Genomic DNA, 22,383 nt, shown 5'->3' on the forward strand with positions numbered 1-22,383 from the left:
TGCAAAAGAAAACTCATCATGAAGGCTCAAGGTAATTTGCATGACTTGATTAACTTCAAGGGCAACTGCAAGGTTAGAAATGCTGACTTCTAGGTAGCATGAGAAAGCAGAATTCTTTGTTCTCTCACATCCTCAACCTGATATTATTTTAAAGGCCATTAATATTATTTTAAAAACTCCTAATGTCTTTTGGCACCAAAGTCTTTAGGATCATTCTCACTACCATCCTGAGGGCCACTAATTTACATTTAAAAATATAAATAATTCTGTTTTTCCATATTTGTGATAAGAGAACTAATCCTGTTGCTAGCCAACTATATACTTGAGCAAGCCTAGAGCAAGCTGCAGATTACTTGTGGAGGACAACACAGATGTTTCAAGGCAAACCCACCTTGCAAAGCTATGCCAGAGCTTCATCCCCTTAATCTGTATGTTTTCAGTGCAATCCTAATAATAATTTATAAGGAGTAAACCCCACAAAGTAGACCTGATTAGGATGGCACTGTTTTTATTCTGCTTACTACATGGATCCCCCAATACCCTGTGTGCTGGAATGATAGAATTTCTTTAACAATAATTCCAATATTCAACAAGCAGCCAAAAACTAAATTTGCAAAACTCTTTTCTCTTTATAGTGGTTTGCATGAAGACCTTCATATTTCTTAGTCATTTTTGCTACTATTCTGAGGGACCTTTTTACCATAATCACTGTGGACAGCTTGAAGTCAGCGACTGTAACTGAACCCAGAACACTGCTTAAGCAAACAATGCGTTTAGCTTTTAAAAGCTCCATAACAATTTAGTGACAATGCCTTTCTAAATAAACACAGTTGACCTTTTATTAATGAGCCAGAACAGACAGACAACCCACCAGTCTTTGCTCCACCCAGATGCCTTTAGATGGTTTGCGACCTACATGCTGCCTTCATACCAGAGTCCTGGACCAATTGTGGCTCCATGCCTCTCTGGGATAAGAGCCAGACCTGGTGTCCGTTTATCAAGACAGTTTTCAAATGCTAACTAGAAGGGACTTACACTACAGAATCTGTTATCTTTGCAAACCCCTGCATAATGTGTCTAGTTAAATTCTGTTCCTTTATTCCTCTGGACCTTCTGACCTTCTTTTGCCACAAGACACATCCTAAACAGATACGAAAGTAAATGAAGCACTCCCGGGGATTAGTGAAATTGCTTGTCATAAAGACATCCCAATTTCTCTACCCACCACGCTTGCAGCGAGGGAGTACAAATGATTAACTGGTCTCTTAAGAAGTGCCTAACATTATTTGCCTAATGAACAATGGTCCTTTTATGGAATTCTAAAAATAAACTTTTTCTGGGTTTTCTGTTTGTGCCAAGAACTTTTGTGTCCCTCCTTGCCCATGCTGTTGCCTGGCTTACAAAATTCTATCCTGAAGCAGGTGGAGGCTACACAGGTGCATATTTAAAGGAACAGAAACCTAAACTAGGAACATATCGGGCAACCATCATCGCTGCTGTAAGTTCACTGTGATGGACTGAGGGGTGACAAATTTCTCTAACTTTGCTAACCTGAATCAGCAGGCCTAGCTTGCAGGGCAGTATATACTTTGCTGTCTTTTGGAAGGCAGATTTTGATAAGCTTGCAGAAGGATCCCCATAGCCAATGTTGATGTTATGTTTATGTCGAGTTGACCTAATCTCAAGTCTAAAGGAAGAAGTTGCCACTACTTATGCAAACCATTGGAGGCTGGGGTGGGGCGGAGGCATGGAAGTAGCTTTTTGGAACCTGTCAGCAACTTTTGGGGGGCTGGCTTGGTGGCTGCAGGATGGTCCTGTGATATGACCAAGGGGGTAGGGACCCCAGGTTATTAGCTTGACCCATAATCGCATCATCTCTCCCAGCCTCCAATAGGAAGGTATTTAAACTTATGTAATTGTATTGTTCTCTGCGCAGGTACTTTTTGGGGAATCAAGTCCACCTGTGTCAATTTGTGTTTCTATTCTTCTGCAGTTGAATAAAAACCATAAAAGGTTATCCAGCCTAGTGGTCATTCTATTTGGGCATTGCACACTAAGCTAGCAACCCTTAAAAGCCCAGACAAGGCCCTGGGGCATCAACTGTGCTTTTGAAATCATTTCATACTTCCATATCCAGATAGGAAAACCCAATGAATTTGCAGCAACATTAGGACCACTTCTTATGTTACAAAGTAGTACCATGGTAATTCTCTCATAGTTACATCCCATATTGCTCCCGTAACACTTAATATGGAAGCTCCATGTTCATTCCTTCCATGAAATCTCCCAAAATCCAATCTTGCTGTAGCAGTTATTTATTTATATCCTGTTTTCTCCCCAACGGAGACCCAAAGGGCCTGCAACATTGTTCTTCCCTCCTGTACCTTATCTTCACAATAACTCAGTGAGGTATGTGAGACTGAGAAACTGTGACTGAACCAATGTCACTCAACAAGCAGAGTGGGGATTCGAACCTGAGTCTCCCAGATCCCATTCTGACACTCTAACCCAGGGGTAGTCAAACTGTGGCCCTCCAGATGTCCATGGACTACAATTCTCATGAGCCCCTGCAAGCGACAAAGTTTGACTACCCCTGCTCTAACCTGTACACCACACCAGGAGAGAGCCATAGGGCAGTAGTAACCATGACCCAAGCAGGCTCTGAGTATCTTTTCAATCTCCCCCCTCTAAACTCTGCAGTCTCCCTCTTGGTGTTGCAACTACATCACACGGAAGTATATAGAAGGCCAAGAAAAGTGGCAAATGGCAATACATCAGGACCCTGCATGAAAACTTGCCCAGTGGTGTTGTTAAGAAAGTGAACTCCTCCCAATAACATAGTGTGTCAGAAAATAAGATGTGGACTGATTGTGCATCTGACTGAGTTAACTTTGCTAGGTTTGCAAAAAGCAGTTTAAAAAACAGATATCAAGAATAAATACATCCCAGTTACTCATTGCTCTAGCTTGTTTTGCTTTTTAAAGATCATTTTTAAATTTAATATAAAAATGTGAACTTGTTTTAAGGATTACTGTTTACAGAACAGCTAAACATGTTCAAGGATGTAGATTTATGCATGGGCTACTTGACCCCTGATACCTTACTTTCTCGATTCAATGCATCATCTCTTAGAGGTGTGAACAGGGGAGAAAATACTGAATGGTTAACACTTTAGTCCAGCTGCTGCATCAAGCGACTGTCATGCTGTTAAGTAGTCCCTGTGCTGGGGTCACTGTTTTGAACACAGCACTTTATTTTAATGATATTTTCAAATTAAAAAAAAAAGGTAAGGACACCACAGATCAATTAGTAAGAGAAAACATGGAGTAAGATGAGGTGCTGATTGGTGGTTGATATATTTTATATTCCTATAGGGTCAGTTGAGTCTGCAAAAGAATAAGGATACAAAATCCTTTCTGAAAAGTTATTATTCATATTGGGAGTGCTGGTGGAGAGAGGATTACAGGACCCAGTGATTGCCCTTGTTAGTTGACATGTTCTCTAATTCCCTAATAGGTTATTCAGATATATAGAAGACATAATACACAGGGAAGAAAAAAGATCACTTTTTTTAAAAGCCTGCTTACCCTGTGAGGGTAATCTCCACACTGACCCTGCAAAAAGAAGGGGTTACAAGAAAATTGTTTACATTGGAATGCTATAAACCAAAGTAGATTCAAGGGGACAGAGTCCTAGCAGGTGTACTGTTGGCCTGAATCCATCCGTTTCAGCAGATTTACTCATGCTAGAAAATTAACCTACTATTTGCTATTTCTTGTTTTCCTTTGTGCAACTTCTTTTGAAACTGTTTTGGTTTGTTTCATTCAAAAAAATTGTCTAGGGTTGCTTATTTGTCTGGTGATATCAGACAACCTCCCACAACCACCCTCAGTCTCCCAACCTTGCTAATTTTAGTGGTGGGAGAAAACACATGAGGGAGTGGCTATCAATAGTGACATCTTGGGAAATCCTTAGGAAATCACTGTAATGTGATGCCACAACCAGTGGCTCATCTGACCAGAAGTTCTGTCACTTCTTGGTGATGCTCTAGGAATTTCCTTAGTCTCTGCAGTAAAACACAGATATTGGGAAAATTCCTAAAGGGGTACAGAGGAAGTGATATCACCTTCCCCTACATATCACCCTTCCCAGGCACCCCCTTCCCCAATCTCCCAGGAGTTGCTGGAGCACAGCTAGCAACTCTACTGTTGTCATGTATCTTTTAAAATGGTAAAATGAACTGAAAAGTTGTGTGGTGCTTAAATGATATCTCTGGATTTGTTTACTGGAGTCTGGATCCAGTGTTTGATCAGTGGAAGGCACTGATGGTCGCACAGGTTTTCCATTTTCCCCTCCCACAGTGGTCTTTTCAGACCCTTGAAAACTTCATTCCTAAGGCCATAAGTTCCATATGAAATAACCGTTATTTAGCTTTCTCTTGACCCCAGCAGGCCAAGAGAAAGATACAACATTGCCCTTTCTGTCTCTTCTACCAGCAAAGCTCCCTTTTGCTTCTTTCCCTGCCCTCACTGCCCACTGCCCCACTCCATATGGGTTCTGTGTCTGCTAGAATAAACTTTTCCAAGGTTGAACATCCTAGGGGGGAAGAACTGCAGTCATTGCATAATCCTTGCTCTGGATCCTACTGTTAACATATAGTTTTCTCTGAGCAGAATTTTCCTAATTTGCTGAGAGGAATTTCATTTGAAATGTTCCCCTGCAAACATGCATGCTTTTATGCAGGACCTCACATTTAGAAAGATAACATTGCTTTCAAACATAATCACTAATAAAAAATAAGTGAGGCTGTTCATTTAGAGCCCTCATGCTTTTGATAAACAGAATTCTTGGTACTATTAGCCGTAAACATAAATCTAGAAACGTTTGGTCCCATGATGAATTAAAAGTAATCTCTCTAATATTCATTCTACTAATGTTATCTTTAGTAAGCTTACCTTTTCTCCTTTTTGTCCAGGAGGGCCCTTTGGGAAACAGAAGACAAATAAATAGCAAGGTTTTGGTTATAACAGTGGTTGGAAGTAAGAAACAGTAAAATGAGCAGAAAGTGTTAGCATGAGAACTTACTGGCTGCCCTTTGGGACCTGGATGGCCCTTTGAGGAGGGGAGGAAAGAAAAGCAAACGTTTTACTGTGGGTTGAACAAGATGAACCACATGACAAACATGGCAATACATGCTGTGTAGTCTGAAATAAAAAACTGGAGATAGTCACAGGGAAGTGGGACAGGCTGCATCATCCTGTCAGATTCTTCTCAAGCAAAATGTTTAGGTTTCCTCAAGAAACATATGCTCACTGTTCTTATTATACACACTGGGTACCTACTAGGGATGCCAACTGTGGCTTGAGAAATTTGAGGGCCCAGTCTGGGGAGAGTGGAGTTTAGGGAACTTTGTTGGCCAAAGTTGCCATTACCTACAGACTAAAGTCTGTAAATCTGCAGATCAGTTGTAATTTGGGAGAACAAGCTTTGTCTGAAGACTGACAACCTTACATGTACCCGTGAGCAGTCCATGGGAAAGCTGTTAGTCATGACAAGACTCATGGTGGGGAGGAGAGACATGATTAAACATTTCTTTCATGTGCAGCCAGTCAGCATGGGTAGAAACTGCCTGCTAGTTATTCTGTCATCAGGGACACAATGCAAATACAGTGAATTGCCCATATTAAGTCATTTTTCAATGCTTTTCTTTTCAAATGTAGCATCATTACAAGTAAAAGTTTCATGCAGCACAGGTTAAGTTAAGTCCAAACTTAATCTTAAAATTTTGCTTAGTGGAGGAAGAATTAGACTTATTCAGTTATGCATCCCCCACTGGTGGCCTGGGGGACCCAGCAACCCTATGTAGGCTTGACTGAATGATTATGTTTAAAACAAAAAAATATCCTCATAGTCAATTCAGCAGTTATTAAAAGCATGGCTTTTCAGAAAAAAACACACTTGTGACTGGAATAAATAAACACATATTGCAATGACAAAACAAGAAACAGAACGGCAATTAATGTGAACAGTGGGATTAAATTAGGGGCATATAGGTTTTATGCCAAAACAAGTAGAAGCTTGCCATTCACCTAGCAACACGCACCCATTATCTAGGAGTGAATCTTCATGACATTCATGTTATTACTATAACATGGTACTGAGGACAACAGTAATATACTGGTGCTAATGGTTCAGTGTAATTCTGTTCTGCATTGCCTTAAAGCAGACTTAATGAGAAATGAGAAATTACAAGAAAGAATTTCACACTGAGGTTTCATAATTCACACAACTAGCCAAATTCATGACAATCAGCATAACTGAAATTCAGGCTGCAAATAAAGTAAAAGTACAAAAATGAAAAATGAAAGAAATTCTGATTGGACTATGCAAGTTAAGTCATCTAAATACAAACATCATGTATGCTCATCATGACAACTGAAATCTCAGAAAATAACTAGAATAAGGCAGAAATTTTGTCTTATCACTTCAAACACTAGTCAGGCCTTATCTACACATGAACAAAAATAAGGAAGCATGACATTTTTTTTGTTATCAAAAATGGTGCAAGACAGAAGGGAGGAAAGATTGAAGCTCTTCCCCCTGTTGCACCATGCTCTGCAGCTGATTCTTCCCCCAAATATTTTGAAGGTAAATTCAGGTCAGATGTAAAATGAAAGCCTAACTCTACACAGACTTGTGACCTCACAATCATCCCCAGGTGGGACCTGGGGATCCTCTGGAATGATAGTTTATATCCAAGTGACAGAGATCGGTTCCCCTAGAGAAAATGGCTTCTTTGGAGGGTGGACTCCATAGCAATATACTCCACCGAGGTCTCAGCCTGACCCAAATCCCGCCCTCTCCTGTTTCCACTCCCAAAGGCTCCAAATATTTCCCAATTCAGAACTGGCAACCCAATCTTGCATCGACTAAGGGAGCTTCCAGACTCAACCTAATATATATTATGTACATGCAGAATAAAGTTGTATTACCATTTCACCCTTTGGTCCAGGATGCCCCTAAACAGAAAGGAAAGGTGATGTAAGAATTTTAATAACCAAGCCAAGGAGCTATTTTGAGTCCTACAACTCTGTGACTCTCATAGTACCTTAGACTCAATTGAATTTTTAACATATTTTAACATATTTAACATATTTTAATGTTCCTTGATTCTAGAATCTGTCTCTAGATATGCACTGATGATTTTATGTTCTGCTGCACATGTAGTATGTGTGACTGCTTAGTGTACTATGAAGATTGCATGATTTTTTTTAATGGACAAGTGTTATCAGGTTGTTTAACAGAAAAGTACACAACTCCCTGTGCTGAGCATAACATCTATCAAAATAATAAAGTTGTAAAAGGAATTGTTTTGAACAGAATATGAACAGATATGCTATGTGGGGGATATGCCACAGAAAGAGACTTTGCATTGTAATATGAGAGAATGGACAGAAGCCTTTTGTAATGTTTGTCCAGCAAGAAGAGCATATATTTTCCATTGGTATGATAGGACATCAAATTTTGCACAAAGAGGAAGGGAAGTATGACCTTCATTTAGGAACAAGATAACAGGAAGGATGAGTTGTACTTTCTGTTTTAGTATTTTGAGTAGTGTGTATTCTCTTTACACTTGTATGTTTACACTCCATAAAGAAATAGCATAATATTTTTTTGGGGGGGGGGGTTCATACTAATATGAAACGCACAGTCCAAAAACTTACAGTTATACAGGAAAACTTTTTTTTGACAGGGAATCCTTATATTCAGATGCAACTCAAACCCACAGTAGGTACCACTTTAATGCTTAGTGAATACAACCCCTTAATCAATGTCCCTGGGTGTATGCTGTGCTATTTTCCTGTTTATTTCCCTGCACTAACATGCATTACATCTGTCAAACATGCCATATGCAACTTTTTGAAAAAAGTATTCAGAAGACAACATAAATTGATGACTTTTAAATATTACTGACCTCTCTAATTTTTAAGGCACATTTTATGGTGTTTTGCTCACCACTGCAATTGTATATATGGATTTGCTCAATATTTCTAATCTTTCACTTAAAATTAAAAGTTTTAAAAGTTTTATGGGTAGATATTGTAAGATAAAAAGGGCAAGGAGGTGAGAACAATAATGAAACTGTTTCACTTACCGGTTTGCCATCTAAACCAATTGGGCCCTGAAATTTAAAGGGGGGGGGGTGGAGATAAAAAGCACACTTAAATAGGCAAACAATTTAGATTATGTTTGTGCACCCACCAGATACCTAGTCCCAAGAGATTTAGCAGTACAATCCTAACCAGAATTATACCTTTCTAAATCAATTTAACTCAATGGGCTTAGAAGGGTATAACTCAGATTAGCCTAGTGCTGCTATTGTGCCAATGACTATAAAGAACAAGGCAACCTTCTGTGATTTTATTAGTTATTGTAGCTTAAGAAGGAGAATCTTGGAAATCTGATTCACAGTTTGTTGTATATTACAGCTGTCATATCTGAATCTTCAATGGTTATGTTTCAATTGTCAGCTACTAAAGAGACTTTGTTGGCATTTTAACAGTACAGTTGTCATCTTAATACAAACACTGTATTATTAACAACATATGTTACCAGGAAAAGAACATCTGCTAAGGAATTGCATAAAATGAACAGATAACTATGGACAACTCTTTCACAAAGTACAAGAAAGGACTAGAAAAGATTTTAGAAGAAATTATACAGATTCTCATTTCGGTTGCTAAAACCCAAAGGCAGTAGTTCCTTTTTTTAAAATGCTTGACCTGAACAGTGTTAAGGATCTGCAATTCCTCTGGACATCTTTCAGAGCAGAAAATCACTGCAAAATCTGAGGCAAATTATTTTTTAAAAAGTAATGAGACAGGAAAAAGGGAACTTCAGAAGGGGGTTATTTTCTTTGGGCACAAACTACTGAACTCAGTGAGGCTTAAGTGTACAAATGCATTTGGTTGTACAAACCTTTGCTTGCTTGATTCTCAATTTACAGAACAGATGAATTATTTTAACCTTTAAATACCCATAATCTTCTTAAATCTTGGAAATGAAGCAGGGTTGGCCCTGGTTAGAATTTGAGCATCAAGGGAGCCTAAGGGTGCACCTCAGAGGCAGTGGCAACCCTATTGCCTTAAAACCTACAAAATATCCTGTCCCATTTGCTGAATGTGGGTACCAGTGGAACATCCCAAGAGCCATAAAGAAAAATGCCCCTACTGATCACAATTAGTGAAAAAAGGGAAAAAATACGAGGCAATCAAGTCATTATCAAAACAAAAATGATACTGGAACTTTAAGGCTTTATCATGGCAGAATCTTCATAAACTACTTCAGAACTTTCAAGTCCACAAAATCTTATGCAATATTACATTTGTCAGTCTTTTTTAGATGCCAGAGTTATTTTTAGTGCTGTAACAGACTATAAAAATATTTATCAGTGGATCTTACAGCTCTTGAGATACAGGAGTCATGGGGAAATCACATATCAGCTCAAATTTTCCTTGGAAAGTCCACATCTATCTAATAGTCTTGTTGCCTTATCCATTAACCAGGAGAAAAATACAGGCGCAATCAGTAAACTGTCAAAACAATATAAGATAACATGTTGATACTTGTTATTAATGTGTTTGGATAATGCATTTTAACCTTGAATCTCAAACTGGAAGAATTAACGTTCCTTTCACCTTACATTCCTTACATTGTCAGGATTGGTAGTTAACACAAACATCCTTGTATATTTTACAGTATTTATTTTGTTGCATTATTTGTTATGAAATTCTATGCTTCCAAAATTAAAACAAGGTAACAAAAAAAAATTTAAGCAAGTGAAATAACATTTTTTCCCCTGTGATGAGTTGTAGGCCAACTATTTTTAGAACAGCTGCACTGAGAGGTGTTTAACTTTAGTGATTCTATAGTTGGAAATATATCATTCATATATAACAGCATGTGTTAACAGTTCCACTTACTGGAAACCCAGGAAAACCTCTTGTTCCAGGCTGTCCCTGAATAGAATGAAGCGGAAAAGAAGATTAGAAGAAACAGATGAGGCAGCAAATTTGTGTGACCTAATCACTCCATCAGCCCTCATGATTTCCTACCCTCCATCATCTGTCAGCTGAAAATAGGTCCATGTTGTATATGACCTGGATGCCCCCTAACAGAATAAGGCAAAATATACAAGTAGCATTTATATAGTTTCTAGAAACTAGCACAATTCACTAAACACGCTGAAAGTTAATTTCAAGCATAAATCAAAAAAAGAGAGGGAGGAGAAACTTAACACAAACTTAAATAAATTAAGCACCAATAGGCTAAGAAAACATGATTGTATAGGCCCCATGATTCTGTTATTCAAATTTAAAATAAAAAAATACTGATGTACAAAAATATACATGTATTTATTGTGAAGATTAAAAACAGATATTGTCCTTTGTGATAGCCTCAGTTAAGAATCAAAATGTACAATGACAACCAGAAATGACTGTAATTGACCCTGACCAGATGCGTTTTGACCTACTGGCCTTCCTCAGTGGTCAAATGAATGACATTACAGGATGGCTCCTGACCCTGCAATACAATAATCATCATTTCTTATCAATTAACCAAGATGAGTTTTTTCTGGAGGTGAAAGGGAAAAAAAAAACAGAACAAATTGGAAGTATTTGTAAACTTCCATGAACTTTCTTCTCAACTTTCAATTTTTTTTCCTGTTTCACTAGGACCATTCTGTTTCACTGATTTTGCCTAGGTAGGCTATAATCTAAAGTCAGTCTGATAATGCCTGTGCATCAATATTAATGGCAAACAATTTACTACCAAATGAATAGTGCTAGCTAGATTGCACATTTGTGGGTATCACTTCAAAATACCACCTACAAGTGAGAGTGGAAAGGCTTATCTGCAAAAGGCAAATACACATATGGGCCAAGCTGCTCTATAGATAAGACCACCTCTGCTCCTTATTTCTGGGGAGAACTGGGGAAGAAGAGAGTTATCTCTTTCTCTTTTCATTTCTGTCCCTTTCCACAGGATTTTGCCGAAGTCAGCAGAAGTGAAGTGCTCTTTGCATTTTTTGTAATTCCCAATGTGGAAGGGCAAAGATCTGTCCTTTCCCAGGCTTTGTATTCAGGGATCTTGGAGATGACAGCAAACAGCAGCATGTCTAGTAAGACAAGACAAAATTTTAGACCCTTGCATAAAAAGATTTTTCCATGTGCAAAGCTCTGTGAGGCTATTTGCTGCCTGAAAAAAAAATGGCTGCTTTAGAGGATATACTCCATAGCATTATATCCCACTGAGGTCCTTCCCTCCTCAAACCTATCTTCAGACTCCAACCCTGAATCACCAGGACTTTCCCACCCAGAACTGGTACTCTAGGAAATACAAAATGTTGTCTTGTTTATGGGGTAACAAGCAAGCAAACAATAGGGTGAGGGGGCAGATTCGTCTGGTCAAGTCCTTAAGGCAGATAGTATAGAAGGGGAACTTATAGGTGCAAGGAAAAAAATGAGATAATTTATTATCCTGTCATCAATTTATCCCTAATTTCTAACCCCAGCTTCTTCCCTTTAATGCTGAAGTTCATTAGAGGGTAAACCAGAACTAGACACAGTTCTGCATATTGGAAATCAGTACTGGAAATGTCACCAAGTAATGACAAAACAACTCCATCATTTCTAAATGGGTTGACTGGAATTGAGCATACCTATTGCCTTTGGAATACAGAGAACACTTTTATCACTTTAAATGGGAGAAGGCAATATGGTTGCCAGCTATGGATTGGCAAATGCCTGGAGACGGGGAGGAGGGAATTTGAAGAGGGGAGGGTTTAGGGAAGGGAGAGACTTCAATGGGGTATAATGCCATAGACCCCCTTCAAAAGTAGCTATTTTCACCAAGTGAATAATCTCTTCACTGGGAGCGATCTGAAGCTACCACCTGGAGTTTGGCAACCTTAGGAGGGGGTGAAAACAGAGAAAGGATAAGAAAATTAGTCTGCCAGAGCCCTTAACAGCTTTTAGTAACCTAGAGAAAGAGGTATGGGTTGGGAAAAAGGCACCATAAGGAAAGCACCCCTCAAAACATCCCTGCCACCATGATACCATGAGCTTTTAAGGTGTCTACCTGTTTTAATCCAAAAGGGAGGGTGTTGACGGTAATTAGGATTTGCAGAAAAGTGTATCTCCCAATTCTAATTAAGTTTTCAGGATTCTTTAAACTATGAAGAGGGCAAATCCCTCAAAACTTGGGTTTGGGGTATGGGTAGAAATTAGGGATGTAAGCCCATTTTCCCTTCCACCCAAGACTCCTCCAAACTGTCTTGGGACCACTTAAGATTCAGGCTTGGACTTCCTGTTCACCTCACCCTGCATCTCAGTAACCAGCCAACTGTCCTTCAGAGTCATTTCCCTGTAACTGTTTGCTTCCTTCCTCTCTCCCCACAGTGATTCTTCACAGGCCCCAGACTTGTCTGCAGACATTCATAAGCCTTTCTGAAGAACGCCAGTTGATGGTTCTGTTTCTCCTCAGCCCATTTCACCAACTGCCTCCTTGATCTAACTGTCATCAGCTCTGGGCTCTGTGATGTAACTGTGGCATTTAAACCAGCCAATCAGAGAATCACATTGAGACTGCATTAACCTGCTCAAGCACAGATCCTCTTTACTGGCCCCATAAATGTTCTATCTATCAAACAATATAGGTGACTAATAATGAAGGTATGTAGAAGGTTTTATTTTATTTTATTATTTATTTTGCGATTTATATCCTGCCACTCACAATAAACTAGCTTGCGGCAGGTCACACTAAAACCCACAATAAAATACAGTTTTAACCCATTAAAACACCCATTAAAACCTTATGGCAGCAACAAATCAATCCCATGGCGCTAACTAAAAGCTTAAGGTTGCTCTGATATGTATAGTATATGCCATTAGGTCATATACTATACATATACCATACAATACATAGGGTTGCCAGCTCTAGGTTAGAAAATGCCTGGAGACTTTGGGGGTGGAGCTGAGAGAAGGTGGGATTTGGGGCAGGGAGGGACCTCGATGGAGTATAATGCTATGAAGTCCGCCCTCAAAAGCAGCCATTTTATCATCTCCGTTGCCTGGAGTTGAGCTATAAAACCAGGGAATCCCCAGGTCCTACTTGAAGACTGGCATCCCTAAGTATACAGTTTCCCTTGGCTACTGGCGGGGAGGCGGAATATAGGATTTCCAGCTCCAGGTTGGGAAATTCCTGGAAATTTGGGTATGGATCCTGAGGACAGCAGAGCCCTCAGTAGGGTACAAAGCAGCCATTTTATCCAGGGTAACTGATATCTATAGTCTGGAGATGAGATGGAATTCTATGAAATCCCTAGCCTACTCCCTTTATTTTTGAAGATGGAACACTATAATCACATCAGTGGCCCAAGCTAGTGGTTAAACGTGAGTCCAGATCGTTAAAGACAGAAAGTCACTGCTCTGAGCAGCTGCAATACAGCCATTCTAGTGGTAAAAGTAGGCACAAAGGCTTTGGCCCTTTTGGGAGATGGGTGTTTTCAAACTTTCCTGCTTCTCTGCTAAGGAACACTTTCTCATTTGCCATGAAATACATATACACTAATAACAAAAGAAATTAGCAGTGGACATGTTTTAGAGTACATATTCAGACACTTGCCAGGCTTCTTGCTCCATAGTAAGAGATGACACACCTTCTGATCAGTTGCAGCTACATACTGCCAAGAAAGGCAAGACATTGAGGAGAATGTGCCCTTTGTGGGTGGCTCATTTGCAATTGCAGAACTTTTCACTGATGAACTCCCTAATGGATCTAAAGAAGCCTAGAGTTCCCTAGAACTAAATTTGAGAGGCATTGTTCCAAGGTCCCCTTTTTATTTCATACTTCTAGTAAACCTCGTTCCACTCTGTAATACAATGGGTGCTAACTCATGGTTTGGTGTAGTGGTTAGAGCCAGTTTGGTGTAGTGGTTAGGAGTACGGACTTCTAATCTGGCACGCCAGGTTCAATTCTGCACTCCCCCACATGCAACCAGCTGGGTGACCTTGGGTTCGCCACGGCACTGATAAAACCTCAAGGAATATTTCCAGACCAGGAACAGCCAACCTCTGGGTGGGGCCTGGAGATCTCCTGGAATTGCTGCTCATCTCCAGACTACAAAGATCAGATCCCCAGGCAAAAATGGCTGTTTTGTAGAGGTGACTGTGTAGCATCATACCCTACTGAGATTTAGGGAGGCCAGCCTCCAAGTGGGATCTGAGGATCCCCTGGAAGTACAGCTCATCTCCAGGCAGTTAGGCTGAAGGGAAAGCTCTTCCCCCTCAAATGTGCCCCTTCAAAAGGAATGCAGGTGGCCACAGATACCTCTTGGCTAGTACAGTCTGTTGCTTGGCTGGTAATGTCTGCCCTTCTGAAGCTTGAGGCCTACTGCTGGCAACTGCAGTCCCTGTTGTTGTCTGCAAGGCGAAGTCGTTACCTAATAAAAGTGGATCACCTAGTTCCCCCCAAAGTCTCACCATCTACTTTCATGTAAAGCTAACTCCACCTGAAATTCTGGGTCACTTATGCCTTCGATTTCATAATACCTTCCCGGCAAATACTGATTTTTATTTACCAGGCCAAGCTTGAGCCAGTTTGGTGTAGTGGTTAGGAATGCGAACTTCTAATCTGGCATGCCGGGTTTGATTCTGCACTCCCCCACATGCAGCCAGCCGGGTGACCTTGGGCTCGCCATGGCACTGGTAAAACTGTTCTGACCGAGCAGTAATAGCAGGGTTCTCTCAGCCTCACCCACCTCACAGGGTGTCTGTTTCCAACCCAGGGGTAGCCAACCTTCAGGTGGGGCCTGGAGAACTGGAATTACAACTCATCCACCCACACATATATAAACTCCCAGCCTTTCATGAAACCCCTGACTTCCTTTCCCAGCAGTGTTCAGGCTGTGAATGGGGGTGAGTGCACCAGAGTGCTCCTCGCCCAGTTTGTTGGGGGTGGTTGTAAACCGGCCTGGCCCAGCTTTGTGCGTCCTGATTAGCCCATAACGTTCCAGGGACTGGAAGCAGAGGCTGGACCGGCTCCACCTAGGAGGGCTCTGTGCAATTATTTATACAGCTAAGTGTTAAATATTCCTAAAGAATCTTCAAAAGCCAGAGAGTGAACACCAAAATCTTTTTAAAGTCCTGTAAAGAATGACAATGGCTATAAAATGTTTTGAATTGTTTCAGTTAGCATGAACTATTTTTAAAACATTCAGTGTGAATGAACAAGTTTTTTTTTAAAAAAAAGCTTTGTAATATTGTTTCTGACCATATTTGCTTTGGCAGGAACATATAAAACCACCTGGAGTTGGCCTGGAACCAAGGGAAGATAAATTTTATAAATTCAATGGCCTGTCCATTCCATGGCTTTCTAAAAGGGCAAAAAAGGAGAGGATCTCACTATAAATAAATCTCATAGTGCTGGTTTCAGTTTGACCATTGGTACAAGCAAAACAAGAAATTGTTAAGAAAAGATTTGATGAGGAAACCCGGAAAGGGTGCAACTTGGCTTCTGATACCCTTCTTGTAAACTGCTAGGATGCTCATTTTGGCTCTTTGGGATGAAGACAATAAAAGGCCAGAGCAAAAGTTCATCCATTAGAGATTCCAAGAAGCATTTAGCTTTCTCTTCCTCAAATGTTGTTTGTATCAAGTTCTCAAGAATAGAACTCTGGGAACTGCCAAATTGCAGATCGCATCTGTTTCTGCCATGCTCAGCACGATGCTTTCCTCAAGCCAGTACACCAAAGTAATGTTAAGCAGCTGAAAAACTCTGGAAGTGCAATTGCTAACATCATCTTGCCTCCAAAAGACAGTCTGGAATCTATTTGTCATCTCACATCTGTCTAAAGCATGCTGTTATTCCTGTGTTCCCTGCATCTCTTTGCTATCAAGGTGCTCCTTAACTCTTACCACCAGGTCACCGTTACACTAAATCATCTTTGCAATTTATTTGGAGTTGGAGAAAAAGGGGGTGGTGGTGGATTTTTTTGCCTCCACCACAGATTGTCCATCCCAGGACAGCTTAGGAAAAACTCTGCAATAAGTGGTCTCAAGATGTAGATGACATTTCCCTTGATTTTATAGAGCTGATTCTCAAAGGTATTGGTACTGAACTTTGAGGCTATACGCAGTGGGTCCTACTTACCTGTGCAACCGCTTGGTTGCTTATGCCCCCCGCAGGGCTCTTTGCTCAGCAGGTATGAATTTACTGGTCATCCCGGGCCCTCAGGACGTACATCTGGCCTTGACCTGGGCCAGGGCCTTTTCGGTCCTGGCCCCAACCTGGTAGAATGAACTCTGGAAGAAGCAAGGGCCCTGCTGGAATTGTCAGCTTTCCACAGGGCCTGCAAGACGGAGCTCTTCCACCAGGCATACGGTTGAGGACAGAGTGGGGTCCTGATATTCTATCTGAGGATCCCCCCCCCCCATGTTTTTGTCAGATATGGCACCTCACTCCCAGTGTTAGAAAGCCTGGCCACTGGCTGGACGAGAAGGGAGGGTATAGGAATAACTAGACAGTTTATCACCTGCTGCCTTTGTTGCCTTAAGGGAGGATTTTATGTGGTTTTATTGTATTCTATTCTTTATTCTTGTAAACGCTGCAAGCCCACTGGGAGAGCAGTGGTATATAAATTGAAATATAGATGAAATAAATACTGAATCAGAAAGGACAGATTGCAAGAGACTCATGGACAGAGTGGCAGATTATTAGCAACAGTGACATCAAGAATGGACTCTGGGGTGAATATCCAAGGGCTGAGTATATAGTGGAAGGGAGAAGCAAGCAATCACTTTGCATTTGAAATATCATTACTATCTAAAGGGGGGACATCCGTAAGACCATGAAGTTGCTACTTAACTATACCAATTAGCAAGTGGGTAATACACCAGTTTGGTGTAGTGGTTAGGAATGCGGGCTTCTAATCTGGTGAGCCAGGTTTGATTCCGCGCTCTTCCATGTGTAGCCAGCTGGGTGACCTTGGGCTTGCCATGGAACTGATAAAGCTGTTCTGACCGAGCAATGATATCAGGGCTCTCTCAGCCTCACCTACCTCACAGGGTGTCTGTTGTGGGGAGAGGAAAGGGAAGGCAATTGTAAGCCGCTTGGAGACTCCTTCAGGTAGAGAAAAGCGGCATATAAGAACCAACTCTTCTTCTAGAGCCAGGGATTGTCAGAATTATCATGTCTGAAGACTGGACTTGATTGTACATGGAATTACTCTATAAAACATTCCTTTTGTACACTGATTGCCTGCAGTTTACAGTGCAATCTATTTAGTGTTACTCCAGTCCTAGTTAACTGAAATCAATGAGCTTAAACTGAAGTTACTCTAAATAGGACTATACTCTTAGTCATGCAATGGAGAAAAATCATGGGCAACAATTTCAAAGAAGATGCACTGATAGGTCTATTGATTTCAACAAGATTAAGCATGCCTAATTCTGAATTGGACTGCAGCCACTGAGTGGTAACATATGAATACTGTAGACTGGTAGTTAATAAGGAGCTATAAAACAGTCTTCTGTTTTGTTTCAGTCAATATATCATAAAGCTGGAAAAAACAGATATCAAACGGGACATCTGCCTAAGCCAAAGGAGTAGTAAGCGCCTCCACAGTCCTGGCCAGTAACCAACTTTTCTGTTTGTATTCTGTTTATATTTGCCAGGCCAATCTGAAATTGCACAGTCCCCCAATGAGGCTCATTCTTGATTTATAGAAACACGACATATGAATCTGCCTTTTGTTTACACAAACCATTGGTCTATCTAGTCTAGTAATGTTTTCTCTGACTGTGTTCTCCACAGTCTCATTTGGAATCTTTTCCAGCCTTGTTACCCAAGATCCTTAGAAACCAGGGACTAGGTCTAGGAGATTCTGCTTTACACAGAGGAAAAAAGGAGTTTATCATTCACTTCTGACCTTTCTCCCTCATTAAGGGGCAGACAGGGAGGGGAGGTATGTCTGACTTTCAAAATGATATTAGATTAGATGATAAAACACAACACTTCCTTTTAGCCTAAGTGGATACCAGAGAAGTGAAAGATCTCCCTGAGTTATATTACTGGTCTTATCAAATCTCTTTTGGAGTCCTTCAAAATTACTCGGCATTATTGCCTGAGATACCGTACAAACTCACCTAAACTTTCACCACAGACATAGTGTCTGAGGTGATGCGAATGGACAAAAATTCTCTTATATTTTTGAATGCTGCCAAGTAGAACAGAGAATGTTGTTAAATGTAAAATAAAAACATTACATTCAGCCAATAGAAAGTTAACATGTTCAGACTATCTTCAATATGATGAGATACCAGATGAATTTCATAAGCCATGTGGGTCCGTGTGGTCTGCCTCAGGAGGGTGCCTCCTGAAGGAACATATAGCCTTTAATGTGAAGCCACAAAAGGCCATTGACAATATTTAGCTGCAGCGGTTAGCAAACAAAATCTACTCTTTTGACAAGATTTTGTTCCTCCTCCTTCCCCTACCTCTGCATTTGCTATTCATCAACATCTACAACAAAAACCAGGTGGTCTCAAAGAAACTCTGCCTGCTTCTTATTAGACACACTTGCCAGGGGACCTTCAAGAGCTAATTGGAAAGCCAAAAGTAGCAACAGTCTGAGCCATGGAGATCCCTTTTACTTGACCCATATCTCCTGCTGGGAAATAAAAGTTCTCTGTGTTCCTCAGCTTCGCCAGGGCAAGAGTTTTGCTCTTTGCATATTCAATGATGAAAAAAGTAGTTTCTAGGAACGGACAGGTTTTTTCTCCTAGCATGATACCCTGGAAACCGATGGACAGCTGATATATCACAACCATACAAAGAAGTGAATCCTGACACTATGCCTTTCTGCTACTTAGTGAAGTTGGCCTAAGGCTGTGCAATAGCAGTCACATTTTTTTTCTGCTCAAGGCAAAAAAGATGAATTGGGCACACACACAAACACAGAGATATGGTTATCTGGTTGTCTACAGTCCCCTCTTGTTAAACTACAGTCCTAGAGAAGCTCCTACAAGTTGGTACTGGGCACAGATTTCCTAAAATGCTCTTGGGTGGCATCACGAAGGACAGCTCAGGGCTGCTTTTGCCACTGCCATTGTTAACTGACTAGCAGAAAAACCCATTGTATCTCTGAATACAACGGGCGCTAGGCCACACAGCCCCTGTCCCATCCCTGAGGAAGCCTTGGCGGGCCTTCTCAGGGTGGGGGAAAGGTGCTGGTGGGAAATCCGCTCCTCCTCCTACTGCCCCAGGCATGGCAAGGCCATAGGTGGAGCTGCATGGGGCAGTGGGAGTGCTGTCAGGGGCTCCCTCCCCACACTGGCCCACAGTCCCAGACCCCCGCCCTCCCTCCCAGCTCCTGCTTACTGGGCTGAAACTTCTTCTAAATGGACCAAGTTGGAGAGGGAGGCAAACAGGGATGGGACATCCTTCCTGATTGGCCATTCCTTGGACAGACAGCCAATCAGGAATGAGGCAGCCGGGACAGTCAACCTGATTGGTGGTTAGGCGGTGAGTCCCAGCTCCTCCCAGGACCCCTTACCAGCTTTCTTAATGGCTACAATTTTGTACCTATAGATTTGTTCAAAATAACTGCCATGAAAAATTTATGCAGGAGAATTATCTTGAGGGTACCTACCCCATTACAGCAACCATTATGGCAAGATTTAGAGCCAGTGAGGATACGACCCACAAGCAGTGCTTTTCCAACAAAATTTGCCAACATAAATTCATTTACTCTTTAAGGTATGGCCTTCAGAATGCACCATGTTTGGACGAGCCATGGTGTCCTTGAACAGAACCATTCCATTTTCCCCTCCAGGTGGCATGTCATTTGCCTTATGACAATTCATATTATCAGAAGAATTTGCATAAATGTAATTTACAGTTTAAAGTAGATACTAGGAGTACCCAGGCAAAGAAAACTTTTTTGGCTCAAGAACAAGAGTGAGTACTATGCCAAACTGGTATGGGCTGTTCTGCTGGGACCAGAAAATAGTTCTTCCCTTTTAAATATAGGAGGAAAAGCCACTGGTAAGGTCAGCTTCTTTTTTTGGCTGAGATTGAAGTGCCAACATACTCTGCAATTTCAGTATAAACATAAATTCAGCCATTGGTGAAAACCACATCTTAGTAGGTTAAAGGCCATTCTGAACTGACACCAGTAGTATCTCCAAATTCCATAGACTTTTCTTGCCATTTGTCCCACACCCTGTACTTATTTGCAGGGACATCTTACCGGAGGACCACGGGGACCAATGATAGACATGCCGGCTTCTCCTGGGGTTCCCTGCAGAGAAAGAAATAGCAAGAAAGAAGCAGAAAACATTTGAAAAAGATTTAAATAAGATTGGGAGTGAATTGGAGAAAGAAAGAAAGAAAGAAAGAAAGAAAGAAAGAAAGAAAGAAAGAAAGAAAGAAAGAAAGAAAGAAAGAAAGAAAGAAAGAAAGAAAGAAAGAAAGAAAGAAAGAAAGAAAGGATGTTAGAAATAGTGGAAACACTAACCATTATAATAAAACAATTAAATGAATAACAGCATAGTTAGCCAAATATATGATGAAAGAAAATAAGTTTACAAAGGAAATTAAAATCAACACTGGATGCACACATTTGTGAGAGGCTGTGATTTAAAACTTGTTTCTCCCACTTAAAACAGCAGGTTCTTCTGGCCTTTCCAAGAAAGACGAGGAGCCATTTTGAATCTATTCTGAAATCAGATCAAAGCACTACTGTGGGTTCCTTGAGAGTGGAAAGTATAATCTCACTGTGTAGTTTACAAATGCTATTATCCAATGCCAGATTTGTCTTCCTCCTAGTTATCATTCTTGTCTACTGGGAACACTCATCTCCCCTAATCAGGGGGATTTAATATAAGTAGAAGTTAAGCTACCATGTTTTGTAAGAGGCTGTAAGAATTCCAAAGCAAAAGCAGTCCTTTCAGCATACATATTTTGTTTGGGGATTAGATGCTCTCTAGAATTTCTAATTTTGACAGCAACAATAGTCCTGCAGAAATCCCATTCCCCACCCCCACCCCCCAAAAAACCCTGACATTGCAGTTCTGCTACAGTGGGGAAAATCAAGTTCAGTTAATGACATTCTGTCTGAAACAGATTTCTGAGTAAACATAGGGAACAACTTAGTCATCCTTGTTCTTGCTTGGAATTAGCAATTTCGGTGCTCAATGAATTAGAAAATCAGTGAGCATGCTGTGCATCAACCATTAAGCCACATCTGCTGTCAACATTTTGAACTCCTCTGAAACTGGTGAAGTGACCACTCCCAAGAAAATCCCAGGCTCTATACTATTATGAGACTGGTGAAGATAATTTGTTAAGACTCCTTTAGCTTTTTTACCAGTTTATAGCTCTCAGCATTCAGTGGTTGGGGGATATGGCAGTTAAACAGCTTTGGAACAGATTTTAATCTGGAGACAAATAGTGAGCTTCGTTCCAGATAGCCTCTGACATGGCTGAGCACATGGAGGTTCTGAGCACTCTCCTGTGTCACATGGTTAATGTCAATACACCAGTGTGGTGAAGTGGTTAAGAGGGGCATACAGTGATCTAGGAGACCTCAGTTCAAATCTGTCATAGGAGCAGGGTAGGGTGGACCATGGAGCTGGGATGCAGCCATCTTCCCCAGAGGCTGTGGCTGTGGGGGGCTGCAGCTTTCTGCTGCTTTCCGTGGAGGCCAGAGGATCATGGGCACAGCAGAGTGGAGCATTCACCTGTCTTCCTGCCACATTCTCCAGTGGCCAGAAGGGCTGCAGGTGGGGCAGAGCACGTGCCCAGCTTCCCACCACCTTTGATGGAGGCCAGGAGGATCAGGGGTACAATCGGGTGGAGGGCACACCCAGCTTCCTGCTACCTTCCCAAGTGGCCAGGCGGATGAGTAGCCAGCTCCTCTGAGTGACCTTTGTGGGGGACAGCAATCAAAAGGCTGGCATGTTGTCAGAAGTAACCATCATATTTTATTATATAAAGATTGTAACTAATTATATGACTTGTTAAATTTACTCCTCTGCCAGAATTCTACCCAGGTCACACATCCCCAGAGCATTTGTTAACAGATGTGCATATCTCATGCAGTTAATAAAATTGTTGATGTTTCTTTGGAAGAGGCTGTGTGAAGGAGTGAGGCTGAACTATATAGGTGGTTCCACTGTGAGAAAGAACCTCACCCCGCCTAACAGACTTTCCTTTCCCCCATCTCAATGAACTTCCGCCAGCCATTCTGGAACCTCCTCTGGATTCCAAGAGATTTGGCTTCACTGATGAACTTACTAATTGTCCAAGGACTGGGCAAAA

The 22,383-nt window shown here is 41.1% G+C and overlaps 1 protein-coding gene across 1 annotated transcript in view; it reads right to left on the reverse strand.

The window, feature by feature from the left end:
• COL13A1 (collagen type XIII alpha 1 chain) overlaps nucleotides 1–22,383 on the reverse strand; it is a 152,777-nt gene that overhangs the window by 104,351 nt on the left and 26,043 nt on the right. The window contains exons 5-11 of the mRNA XM_077350539.1: nucleotides 20,312–20,362; nucleotides 9,984–10,019; nucleotides 8,156–8,182; nucleotides 6,993–7,019; nucleotides 5,086–5,112; nucleotides 4,956–4,982; nucleotides 3,588–3,614 (exon numbers count right to left, since the gene is read on the reverse strand). Coding sequence (XP_077206654.1) covers nucleotides 3,588–3,614; nucleotides 4,956–4,982; nucleotides 5,086–5,112; nucleotides 6,993–7,019; nucleotides 8,156–8,182; nucleotides 9,984–10,019; nucleotides 20,312–20,362 — 222 coding nt within the window. The remainder of the gene's footprint in view (nucleotides 1–3,587; nucleotides 3,615–4,955; nucleotides 4,983–5,085; nucleotides 5,113–6,992; nucleotides 7,020–8,155; nucleotides 8,183–9,983; nucleotides 10,020–20,311; nucleotides 20,363–22,383) is intronic.

The sequence above is a fragment of the Paroedura picta genome, chromosome 8 (assembly GCF_049243985.1).
Source record: "Paroedura picta isolate Pp20150507F chromosome 8, Ppicta_v3.0, whole genome shotgun sequence".
Lineage (NCBI taxonomy): Eukaryota > Metazoa > Chordata > Lepidosauria > Squamata > Gekkonidae > Paroedura > Paroedura picta.